This window comes from Orycteropus afer, unplaced genomic scaffold, assembly GCF_000298275.1.
Source record: "Orycteropus afer afer isolate SDZICR_OR568_19922 unplaced genomic scaffold, OryAfe1.0 scaffold00049, whole genome shotgun sequence".
Taxonomy (NCBI): domain Eukaryota; kingdom Metazoa; phylum Chordata; class Mammalia; order Tubulidentata; family Orycteropodidae; genus Orycteropus; species Orycteropus afer.
This window is the reverse complement of record NW_006921636.1, coordinates 6,824,791-6,837,917: the sequence shown is the minus strand read 5'-3', so window position 1 is coordinate 6,837,917 and position 13,127 is coordinate 6,824,791. Positions and strand designations below refer to the sequence as shown.

The following is a 13,127-nucleotide window of genomic DNA, read 5'->3' as shown; positions in this document are numbered from 1 at the left end:
GATGGAAACCAGCTAGCTACGTTCAATGTCACTATCAACAGTGAGTGGACACAATTGAAACGCATGGCTGCCGCTCAGTCTGTGGTGGAGGAGCGCTCACAAGAGTGCCAGTAATAATCTCAAAAGGAGTTATTTTGCAATTAATACCCCCCAAAAAAAAACTGCAAGAAAGGGGGCACGAAAGGCTTATGGTTTTTTTTAATCAACCTTTCCCCGCAAGAGGCAACTGAAGACAACGTTGATTTAGGAGGTCACCCATCAGCAGCTGTGGAGAATTTCAGCTGCCACAATATGCACAAGGTCACACTTGGTTCCTATTTTTTTTTTTAAATGATAATTTCACGCTACTACCAGCCCATGCACCTGGCTGTGTGCTTTTCCTACATTTACCATATAATATTCAGCTCTCTGGATATATGACTGACAGTGCACGTTAATGAACAAACTTGGACATGATTGCAAGAGAATTTGAACAGTAAAAAGAAACATTTCCTTTTGCCCTCAGATCAGCACTTTCTTTTTCAATCAAGTGCGAGCCTCCTGCCAGGAGTCTGAAGGTGGTGACTCCCGGGGAGTCAGCAAGCTCTTCTTACCACCTGCCACAGACACAGGCAGCACTGACCAAGAACCATGGGAGTCTGACCTGGCAAAGCCTCGGATTGCATCGACTCCTGTCACATCAAAAGCTACTCATACCCTTCAGAGAGGAAGGAGGAGACCCGAAGGGCGAGGAGGGCACCCTGGCTCAAAGGTCTAGGGCGGGGAGCAGGGAGCAGGGGCTTTTATTGCTGCTGTATGCACCAAAAACACAGGAAAACCCAAAGAACTTCCACGGGTGATGCTCCCTCGTGAAGGTACTTTAAAGCACGAATGCTCGAATTCTTTTCAAACCTGTGACACACTTACCAGCATTCTCGAGGGCAGTCCCTGCTCTCTCATACGAGCTGGTAAGAGCTTTGCAAGCGGTTTATTTCCTAAATATCACTCTCTCCCCACAAACAAACAAGGCCTGGCCAATCACTCCCACAACTGTGGGGATCATATGTCCATGGAACGAGACATGCAACGGAAAGAACCCCAACCCACACATATGTACAAAACATACACCCCCTACACACACACCCATGTAAACCATGAAAATTAAGGAAATTGAAGGCAAACAAGGCAATTACACCATCCAGTACTCTTCAGAAAGTACTCCCAATCACAATATATGTCTCATGGAAAAGCAGGGGAGAAAAACCTGGTCTTTTTTTTTTTTTTTTTTTCAGAATTCTGCACAATCCAACAGGGACCAGGAACTGAGGGATTTGGCTCAGGCCAAAACAAAGAGGCACAGATTAAAAAGCAAGCCGGACTGGGCTTCAAAAAGCCAGTGGGTGTGAGGAGAGCCTGGGGTGCTTGGGGGGCCCCTGGCTGGCTCACCTGGACCCACCCCCACACCACAAGCCTCATCTGCTCCCTGGCTGCCCAATCAGTTGTTCCTTAGTTTCACATACTAGTTAATAATGTTATCAGAGAATCTGGATGGAAACCAAAAAGGGAAATATCTGGAGGAATCACTGAAGACAGTTGGTAAGTTAGGCACACATTTTACAAACTGTGGCCAAGTTCCACACAGGAGGAAAAACCCCACAGCTCTCTCTTTTTGATGAAGTAAAAGGACAAAAATGTCCGGGGAGCATGGGAGGAGAGCAGAGAGAGCTCCGGGGGCCTGCTCTGAGCAGGTGAGTCACACGGTCCAACAGCCCCTGCTGATCACCACAAGACTGACTGAGACAGTGGGTGCAGTTCCTACCAGGGGAGGGGATAGAGCACAAGAGCCAAGATCAAGACTTTTTGGAAGGATGGGGGATGGGAAGGGAGAGGAAGCCTGCTTCCAGTGACGACCAGACTGTTCTTCTGTGACACACCCATGCCCACTCCCCTCCAAAGTGACAGTAGTTTGGGGAATGTTATTCCTCGACTGCATTTTAACTGAGTTCCTGCATTTGCCAACCAAAGAAGGGATCAAATGTACAAATCCTCGGTTTGAATTGGAGCCAGCTATAAAATTAAATTCAAAAAGGCATTTTACGCGGCTTATTTACAATTATACTTCTTCAAGAAGTGATTGTTTTGTATATGTCTACTGATCCTCCCCCATCCCTCCCCTCCACCCTCAAACCCCACCCAAAGCAGGTAACTTTATTATTTTGTTTTTTAAATGAAACCAAAGAGACCACCACAGATGCAGGAGAACGCTGTGTGGGGTTTCCTTTGCTCTTCCTACAACGCAGCTGCCCTGTGATGGGTTTGCCCCTTTGCTCAGAAGGCCAAGAAGTTCCAACCGTCATTTGTAGGATCCACAGCAGGACCAGGGCAGATTGCAGCTCTGGCCCTGGAACTGTGGCTAAGATGGGACGTGGGGGTAGGCGACAGGAGGAGAAGAGCGGCAGGGCTGGCGTCCATCTCGAGAGGAAGTCAAAAGCAATCCTGAAGAGGTGTGTTCCCCAGCTCCTGCGACTGGCTCCCAAGCAGGTCAGGCCGGGAAGGTGTTTGTGCCCGCTTTCTCTGAACCCCGGAATCCTTCATCGACACCATATTTCAGTTCTCGTCCTGTGCAGACACCCAGAACCACTCACCAGGCTGCCTTCTGGGTGGTGGTGAGTAAAGCGAATGTCTGTTCCCCTCCTTGACTCAGTACTCGGTCACCAGAGCCAGCTCAGGTGTCAAGTTGACAGTTATGTTTTTATACAAGGCGTCGTATGTGACGTTTGCAAAGTAGTTCAAGTTGTTGAGACCGTCCAGCCCCTGCCGTTCCTTTGACTTCCTCAGCAGCGCATACCTGTGTAAGCAGAGCAGAGAGAGGTGGTTCGGGCTAGGATCACAACCTCCTGACGGCCATGCAGGTCGGAGCCAGGGGGACCCGGAAGAGGACACAACCCATGGTCCCACCTCCACAACACACACAGGACACACTGGTGAGTGCTGCTTTAGGTTAAATATTCTTATTATCAGAAACACTTCCCATTTCATGCCAAGTGCTGTACCTATTATGTGACTTCATTTAATGAGGAAATCAAGGCTCAAGGCCACAGAATGATGAAGTGGCAGACATGATATTAACAAGAGACAAGATGACAAAGTCCACAATCTGTGCTCAGTGTCACCAGAGTCAAAGCAGTGAGGGTCTGCTGTCTAGAGAATTGTCATCACCCCAGTCTGCATAAGACAAGAAGAGCTGCTCTGGAAAATGCAGAGACGCCACCCCTGCCACACCCAGCTGGTCTACTCGGGGGTTCCAGGTAGTCCCCAGGTTATGAAGGTGATCCATTTCTGTGTCTTTAAGAATTTGTAGGTCAGTGGGAGGAGGTGCATACAGTTCTTATTTAGTCTCTTCCATGGTTTAAAAGCTGCTCATGCAGCAAGTGATGAAGAACTGGAGTAGGGGTTGGTTTCAGTCTTGTCAATGAGTGCAAGTTTAGCTAAACTCAAGGGCAAGTTGGTGTGATCTGTAGCTGAGGAATGCCTGTATTTACTCAAAGGAGGTAAAAGAGCAACCACAAAAAATAAAAGCTCAGGACGCCCTTCCGGAACTGGAACTTGCACAAAGGGTGGCAGCTCTGCTGGGTCATGCCATCTGTGACAAAGGTCACACAGCCTTTGACCTGGGTGGATCTTTCTGCAATTCCTTAAAGGCTGCAGAGCCAACAACAAAGCTGAACAAGCAGAACGAGTGTTTTGCTTGAAAGATCTTACTGTCAGCTTTTTCATCAACAGTTTGATTTCACCCAAACGTCTACCTCAAAGTTCAATCAGAATGAACGTATGGAGTGACCGTACACCAGCGGTGGGAATGGGGCCTTGGAGTGAGGGTAGGGAGCACACTGACAGGCTGTAATCTGCCCTCAGACATCTGGAAAGGTGACGACTGAGGACGTTTGTTAGAGGAATCAACACATTGCACCAACCTCCCAAGAAACTGGACTTCTCCTCGATGGTGATGAGGAATGGACTTGTACTTCCCTGTGTCGCCCTCTGGCCGGCTCACAGAATAGCCTGCATTCTGTACTCTGTCCGAGACAAAGAGAATGGGCTTTAGAACAATCAAGCCCCCCAGGTGACATGTTCACAGCCAAACACAGCAAAGGCTTTCTCAACTCATCTCCGCTGAACGGACTCTCGGGGTGACTGAGGCTCTCTAAGCCCCCAACAGCCCCCAACAGGCACTCACAGATCCCGGAGTGTGCACAGCCCATGAGCCATTCTTCAATACATTTGTACCACTTACAAACTTGTACTGCTTACAGCTGGAGGTTCACCAAGTCAGCCTGGTGAACCCCAACCATTTATGCTCCTACACATGTCACAGTCCTGTCATTTCATTAAATAATACACAAACTAACAAAATTGAGCAAAATGGGTTACTGCATCAATGAAAAATACATTGATGGCTTTGAAAAGATTTGATAAGGGCAAGCTGATTAAAAAACTTCTGCTAGGTTAGGTAGAGGTGAGACAACCAAAAAAGACTGAAGAGAGATCATGGAACTTGCAAGGATCTGATACTCAGAGATTATTTGAAAGCTGATCTCACTCCTGTTTAGAGAGCCCTGGACTGAAGCCGTGTTTGGACACCGAGTGGGGTATAAGCAGCAGAGATAAGAGCACTGGATCAGAGATGCCAAGATCAAAGTCGAGGCCAGGACTCCGAAGGCTGGGCATGAATGTACACACCAGGGCCTAGAGCGGAAACAGAACGTCTGCCTCTCTGAGGATTCCTTAGCAGGCCTGGGGGCACAACGGTTAAGTGCCCCGCTGCTAAGCGAAAGGCTGCAGCTGGAACCCGCTAGTGGCTCTGTGAGAGACAGGCCTGGCAATCTGCTTCCACAAGGGTCACAGCCTAGGAAACCCCGCGGGGCAGTTCTGCTCTGTGGCATGAGTCGGAATAGCCCCAACGGCACATAAAAACAACACGACTCCTCTACGCAGCCAACTGATTAATCTGAACCAGTCTCACCTGGGATGAGACAGTATCTGTAGACGTTTGTGGCTGTCACAGTTTGAGGAGGGCAGCTACTGGCATCTAGCACATAGAGGAGGATGCTGCTGAACATCCCACATTGCACAGGGCAGCCCCTGCAACAGAGAATTCCTGGCCAAAAATGCCACGGTGCAAGGGTTGAGAACCTGACTCAAACAAGAGAACTTCTGCGCCTAAATGTTCCAACTGCCTGCCCTCAGGGCAACTTCATGAGTTTAGAAAAGTACCTGAAGTCTAAGGTGTGCCTAACACAAGCCGGGCATTTTCAATTGCCCCATAGCCACATGAAAGCTGGATAATGAATAAGACAGAACCAAAGAAGAGTTGATGCTTTTGAGTTGTGGTGTTGGTGAAGAACACTCAAAGTACCACGGACTGCTAAGAGAACTAAGAAATCTGTCCTGGAGTGCAGCCAGAATCCTCCTTGGAAGCGAGAATGGCCAGACTTCATCTCACCTACTTTGGTCGTGTTCTCAGAAGGGACCATTCCCTGGAGAAGGATGTCCTGCGTGGTAAAGTGGAGGGTCAACGAAAGAGGGGAAGGCCCTCAATGAGATGGATCGACGCAGGGGCTGCAACAATGGGCTCAAGTATATCAAGGATCAGGGGCTGTTATAGGACCAGACAGTGTTTCGTTCTATTGTACACAGGGCTGCTATGAGCTGGAGGCAACTTGATGGACTTAACAAACTTTTGAAAAAGAAAAGAAACTCAAAACTATCAATCTTTACCTGTGGGCTTTGGACCATAGTCCCAGGGGACATCAAGCTCAATTGGCATAACATACTACACAAAACATTGTTCCACCTCCTACTTCGGAGAGTAGTGACTGGGATCTTAAAACCTTGCAAGCTGCCATCTAGATGCAACAATGGGTCTCTCCTCATCCAGGGCAAAGAAGAATAAAGAAAACCAAAACTTCAGGGATATAATCAGTCCTAGCGACTGGTACACCATCCAATCTGCAGCCTATATGACTATGAGACCAGAAGAACTAGATGGTGGCTGGCTACCACTGTCAACCATTTGGAAGGTGATCTATGTAGGAGATTCTGGATAGAGAGGGAGAACAATGTGGAACAAAACTCAAAATCATTTGGAGAAAAAAAAACGGGGGGACCAGGTTTGCTGGTCCAATAGAGCCTGGTGGAACTACTGAGACTATGGCCCCTAGCTACCTGTCAGGTCTGGAATTGAACCCACACCTGTGGCTTCCAGACAAACAAATGACAGGCATATGAGTTGAACATTTACCTGAGGTAGATACACTCTTTTGAGAGAACAATCATGGGAGAAAGAAGGGTCATTTATGCACAGGGAGATGGCTGGCTTAGGGGGCAGGGGTGCATGGAGGGGTGGACACAGGGAAGACGTAACTATGGGGAGGAAGTGGGAGGGGAGCTGTTGCATTGTGATAAACTGTGGTCAATGTCATGAGACAAAGTGTATGTAAACTGCTTTATGGAAAGTGAATCTGCTCTGTAAATTTTCACCCAAGTCACAATTAAAAAAAAAAAAAGAATAATGACAAAAAACTAAAAAACAACCTACCAATCTTTGAAAGTGAGGTTCAATGTAGGGTCTCAGTGAGAAGGACCCCAGTTGAGTGCCCTAGCAGTACAGCAGTCTGCCCTCTTGGCCTGCATGCTTCCCACCAGAAATAACTTTTCATGGTGGTTCACAGCACCTTTCCCTTCCACAACCTACTACAAAGCAATTCAGCGAAGTTAAATTATTGACGTATTTTCCCCATTTAAGCAGAAATCATGCCCGGCCCACCTTCCCATCACCACTGGAATGAAGTAGTTGATACGGTTATGTTTCCGATCTAAATGTAAGACTTCACCATTTACGAAAGGTCACTATGAGGGAAGGAGAATTCAGAGGTGACTGTAAGGGTATTTATCCTTCCTGCCTACGGCATTTACCTTTCCGACTTGAGGTGCTGATAATAACAAAGGGAAGATTTTCCCAAGGGGTTACGGGAAACTTTCTGGGGCTCTACAAAACAACTCATAGCTGGAGGCTGACTCTGGGGACCTGTGTGAAATTAAGGTCGTTTCTCTATGATAAAACTGTGGGAGAATATTATTTCAAGATCTTCCTCTTGACTCTAAGTTGTTTCTCATGTTGACACCTGAAGATGTGTCCTCACTCACATGTGACAGTTATGGAGCACCTGCTGTGCACCTGGAGTCATGGAGGGCGCTGGCACAACCAGCCACCCTTCCTGCCACCAGAGCTCCCGCTGAATGGGGCACAGAGGTGACTGTGCAAGCTGGCACAAGGCGGGGGGTGAGGGGTGGGGTGGGGGTGGAAGGCAGCAAGGAGGCAGACAGGGAGCCCAGGAAAAGCTCAGCCGGGTTCAAGGATGGGACAAATCGAAGTTCACTCACACCGGGTTCTAAGAGACCAAAGTTAAAAGAACGAGATGACGTTTATACCTATCAGATTGGCAAACATTTTAAAGGCTGTTTATATTCAGTGTTGGTTGGCACTGATGAATAAAATGGGCACAGTGATCACTATTGGTGGGAAAGTAATTTTGCAATCTTTTTTTGAAGGAAAATTTGGTGACAGCTATCCACATTTTAAAAGTGTGTGTGTACTTCCTGATTGTGCAGTTCCACAATTGAAAATTTAATCTCTAGACATACTTGCACATGTAAACATAGGAAGTTCAAACATGCAAACAGCTGATCCCCATCAACAAGTGGGAGTAAAATAAATTACAATGTATCTACATAATTGACACCATGTAATTGTTCTCTCTCTAACCAAGCAGCATGGAAGGGGAGAAGGGACACATCTATGTTGTTCATAAATGAACAGAAAGAAGCAACAGCTTGTTAAAGTGGCTACTGTCAGGGAATGAAAACAGATACCAGTGAGGATGAAGACTTTCCACCCTTTGGTTCATGTACTTTTATATCAACTGACTTCTTATCAGCAAATTATTACTTTGTAATAACAACCAACACACACTGTTTTTCTAAAGCTAAGCTAGAACATAAACAGACACAAGTGTTACAATGATAACCCTTTTGCATTTGCTTCTTATTAATCTACCTACTCTATAAAGAAAAGTATTACTCATAAATAGTCATAGGACTGATAATACAAACATTATCTGATGGCGTGGATAGACCTGTGTATTAAAAAAACCAACCAAATCCACTGCTATCAAGTGGATTCTGACTCACAGCAACCCCACAGGACAAAGCAGAACTGTGTATGTGTATCACCAATATTGGTGGGAGAACACTGTGAAGATTCGGTGCGGCCACTTACACAGATTGCTGGTGAAGTACAAATTTGTGGTAGAACTTTTGGGTGGGGGTGGGAGGAGATTATACTATGTCTGGGACTTTTCCTGAGCAGGAACATGAAATAGGCAAAGAACGTCCAGTGCAATTTTGTTGTTGTGTCGTTAGGTGCCGTCACGTCAGGTCCAGCTCATAGCAACCCCGTCCGTGTGCAACAAAACGAACACGCGGCATCTTTTCACAATGGCTGCTGTGTCTGAGCCCACTGTTGTGGCCACCGTGTCCATCCAGCTGGCGGAGGGGTTTCCCCTTTTTCACTGTCCCTCTACTTTACCAGGTATAATGTCCTTCTCCAGAGACTCAGCCCTCCTGACAACAAGTCCAAAGTACGTGCAACCAAGTCTTGCCACCCCGCCCCCTTCTACAAGAATTCTGGCTGTACTTCTTCCAAGACAGATCTGTTCATTCTTCTGGCAGCTGATGGTGTATCCAGTATTCTATGCCAACACCAGAACTCAAAGGCATTAATTTAGTCTTTCTTATTCATTGTCCAGCTTTTGCATGTATATGAGGCAACTGATCATATCATGGTTTGGGTCAAGTACACCTTAGTCCTTAAGGTGACATCTGTGCTTTGAAACACTTCAAAGAAGTCTTTGGTGGCAGATTTGCCCAATGCAATATACCGTTTGATTTCTTCACTGCTGCTTCTGCTGCCAGGAACTCTGGTAGCACACTGCCTAAGGAATTTGACTGTTAACCAGAGGGCTGGAGGTTCAAACCCACTAGCCACTCCTCAGAAGGAAGACTGGGCAATCTACTTCCATAGTGATAACGCCTCAGAAACCCAAGGAGGGGTCACTATGAGTCAGGTCCGACTCGATGGCAGTGAGTTTGTTTTTTTCTTTTGGTTTGGCTTCCACAGCTACAGTTTGTAGCAGTGGGAAAATGGGAAAGCCTCTATGTGTACAATAGGGGAATGATGACATAAATTATAGTTCAGCTACATAAAAGAATTAAAGGCAGCCATTTAACATTTTGTTCTCAAAGAATATTTAACATTGATACAATAAAAGCATTAATATCTACAGAGCTTACCACATATCAAATACTATGAAAGAGTTTCATACACTTTATCTCAATTGATCTTCACAACCCTGAGATTTGTACCATTGTTATTTCACAGTTAACAGATACAAGATTTTTTTAAAACTAGACAATTTAAGTTATTGTTCATCCATCTCTTTTAAAAGACACAATGAGTTCACTGAAACGGTAGCCACTGTTACTGCAGACTGTGTGCAATTAATTTCATTTTTATCTTCATCTGTATTTTAAAATGAACGTATCCTTATTATAAGAAAAACTGTTAAATTATTACACTTAAGTTTATGCTTGCATGTTAAAGGAGAATAAGAAAATGAAAAGAGCTATTTGTTGGGATGATGAGTTTTGCTTTTTAGGATGGTATGAGATTTTTTGTGTTTGTTTGTGATCTTATAATTGTATAATTTTTAGAGTGAATAAAAATCATTTCAGTGACCCCAATATTGTAGTCTCCCTCAGAAGAGATAAGCCATTCCTAAAATCCAAGCACAGAAAGAACTGCCCAAAGCTGTTCTGTCTACTTTGATCACCACAAACCACAGGTGGTTACCATCATGTGAAATGCAGACTGTCAGAAATGAGACGTGCCATGAATATAAAATACTTGGTAGATTTCAAAGATGCAGCAGAAGAAAAACCAGTGTAAAATATCTCATCAGTAATTTGTACACTGACTGCATGCTACAATAATAACATATGACCAGCTTGTATTAAAGGAGCTCTGGTGGTACAGTGGTTGAGGCATGTGGCTACTAACAAAAAGGGTTGGTGATTCGAACCCACCAGTCGCTCCACGGAAGAAGGAAGGGGCAGCCTTGGAAATGCAATGGAGTCTCTATGAGTTGGAACTGACTTGATGGCATGACTTTGTTTTAGATTGTATTAAGTATACTGTTCATATATCACTAAAATTAGCTTCACCTATCTTGTAATCTTGTCAACAGTGGCTCCTAGAGCACTGCAAATCCTATATGTGGTTCCCACTGTTTCTGCTGGACTGTGCTGGTCTGCAGGGTCTAAGATAGCGTTTCTAAGAGGCACCGGAGGAGGGAGATACCTGTTCCAGAGGTCATCATCTTCTCCACCCCAGCCCCAGAAAGCATTAGGGAAGCCATTGATTTTCCGAAACTGTTCCACCGTTAAGCCGCTCACTCCACCAAAGAACTCAGTATAAGGAAGCCTAAGAGCAGAAACACAGCACCTGTCATCAGTGAATAGAAGAGTGACTTTTCTTCTCCCAGACAGATCATCTCACTTGAGAACTAAGCCTTAAATAAAACAGTACTACCTGGGCCACCACCCTGGACCATTCTGAAACTATTCTCTCTTGCTGACATGTATCAACCTGAGTGGCTAACTGGATTTTTCTTCTGACTTTTTAGAGCAGCTCTATTGAGATATAACTGACATGCCATACAAATGCACAATTCAGTGGTTTTCAGTATGTTCACAGAGTTGTGCACCCTTCACTACCATCAAATTTAGGTCATTTTCACCATCCCAGAAAGAAGTCTTGTGACCATTAGCAGTCACTTCCTCTTTCCTCTCATTCCTCCCCGCCCTGAGCAATGACTGATCCTTCTGTCTCTATAGATTTGTCTGTTCTAGACATTTCACACACATGATGGGATCATACAATATGTGGTCTTTTGCAACTGGCTTCTTTCACTTAGCATGATGTTTCAGGTTCATCCATGCAGCACATGGATCATTTTTATCGCCGACTAGTACTCCACTGCAGAGCTACACCACATTTAACTTATCCACTCATCAACTGATGGACATCTGCGTTATACATAATGGGATTTTACCACCTTTGCCTCTCTCACATCCTTTTACATTTAACCTCTTTAATTAAGAGGAAATGATACTCACAGATACATATACTTATCCAGTTTGGTTGCAAAGTGCCTTGGCATCTGTCCACATCCATAATAGTTGCGATCACTTTCTGGTATATGATCCACATCATGAAAAATCAGACAGTCCCAATCCAAGTCCTTCATTGCTTCTTGAAAACCAACGTTGAAGAGCATGGCTCGGTTAAAGGGCTGAGTGCCAACCTAAAAGCAGCAGAACTCATTTTTAAAAGGACTCCTGGAGCAACACTTTCCCTGCCCTTGCCTTGCCCAAAGGAGAGCTTATTGGAACTGACTAGAAAAGATCACAGGCTGCAGGTGAGACACAGTCCAGCACCACTCTCACTCGCTGACTCACTGTATGACTCAGAAGTCACTGGATCTCTGGCCTTGAATTTTCAGAAATAAAACGAGGGATAATGAATCAAATACACAACTTATGACAGTCAATACAGAGAACTTGTAAACCTCTCATTTGCTTATAGAGCCTTTAGTAAAGGATGATAAATGAAATCCAAGGCCTAGTGAAGTTTGCTAATGCCATAGGTCACATCATAGCAGGGATGGGACAAACTCCAAGGCCTCATCCTCTGTGCTGGACTTTCGTGCAGCTCCTTATCTTAGGGGGAATTTCCTGGGTCTGGAGCCTGAAGACACCACCCAAGACAAGCATTAGCAAAATCACTACAGAAGAAGCCCCTGTCCATGGCAAACAACTTCCACCCTGGATTCCAGTTTGCCAGGATAAAGCAACATCTCGAGGCAGGAGCACAGAACTTTTTTCTGTTCCTCTTTTTACTTCAGGGTGACTCAACTGTAACATTTCAATGTAGTGGCTCTTCTCACCAAAGATGGATTAGCTTGAAGTACTCAGTCTAGGAAAAGAAAAAATTTTAAAAGAATAAAAAAGGACCACTCACTTGCTCGATCACATAGAATGCAAACCGCAGGCGCTGGCGCTGAAGCATAGGAACCAGGTGTCTGAGCAGGACTGGGAGGTGCTCATGGCGGTTCCGGAAGGGGATGAGGATAGCCACCTGGAGGGGGTCACAGCAAAAGAAGCCACCCAGTTAGTCCCCAGAACTGTTTCCTGGGAGCAGGACACCCCTGCAGAACTGGGGACTCACTCTTGGGGAGTTCTGGGAGGCTGTCTGATGCTCAAATTCCTCTGAATGAAGACCCATGCTACCAAGTGGGCCAGTGAAAGTAAAACGATCTTACTCTCATGCGCCATGCCTTGCAAAGAGTAGGCCCATTGAATTCACTTTAGATAATAACCCATAGGAAGAGATACTTTTTTTTTTTTTTTAATTGTGATTTGGGTGAAAGTTTACAGAGCAAATTCACTTTCCATACAGCACTTCACACACACGTTGTCTCATGACATTGACTATAATTTACCCCAATGCAATAGCTCCCCTCCCACTTCCTCCCCATAGTTACCTCTTCCCTGCGTCCACCCCTCTATGTACTCCTGCCCTGAGCTGTCTCCCTGTGCATAAACAGCCCTTCTTTCTCCCATGATTGTTCTCTCCAAGTAGTGTTATCTACCTCAGGTACATGTTCAACTCATATGCCTGTCTTTTGTTTCGCTGGAAGCCACAGGTGTAGGTTCAATTCCAGACCTAAAGGGCAGCTAGGGGCCATAGTCTCAGTGGTTGCACCAGGCTCTTATCAGACCAGCAATCCTGGTCCCCCCCCTTTTTTTGTCCCAAATGATTTTGAATTTTGTTCCACATTGTTCTCCCTCTCTCTCAAGGATCTCCTACATAGATCCCCCTCTGAGTGGTTGACAGTGGTAGCTGGGCACCATCTAGTTCTTCTGGTCTCATAGTTACATAGGCTGAGGATCGCATGGTGTACCAATCA

The 13,127-nt window shown here is 45.5% G+C and overlaps 1 protein-coding gene across 1 annotated transcript in view; it reads right to left on the bottom strand.

Moving 5' to 3' along the window:
• Positions 1-2,679: 2,679 nt before the first annotated feature.
• Positions 2,680-13,127, bottom strand: part of B4GALT5 (beta-1,4-galactosyltransferase 5) — a 115,733-nt gene continuing 105,285 nt past the window's right edge. The window contains exons 5-9 of the mRNA XM_007938325.2: positions 12,179-12,295; positions 11,275-11,462; positions 10,457-10,579; positions 3,954-4,055; positions 2,680-2,827 (exon numbers count right to left, since the gene is read on the bottom strand). Of these exons, the coding sequence (XP_007936516.1) occupies positions 2,680-2,827; positions 3,954-4,055; positions 10,457-10,579; positions 11,275-11,462; positions 12,179-12,295 (678 nt within the window). The remainder of the gene's footprint in view (positions 2,828-3,953; positions 4,056-10,456; positions 10,580-11,274; positions 11,463-12,178; positions 12,296-13,127) is intronic.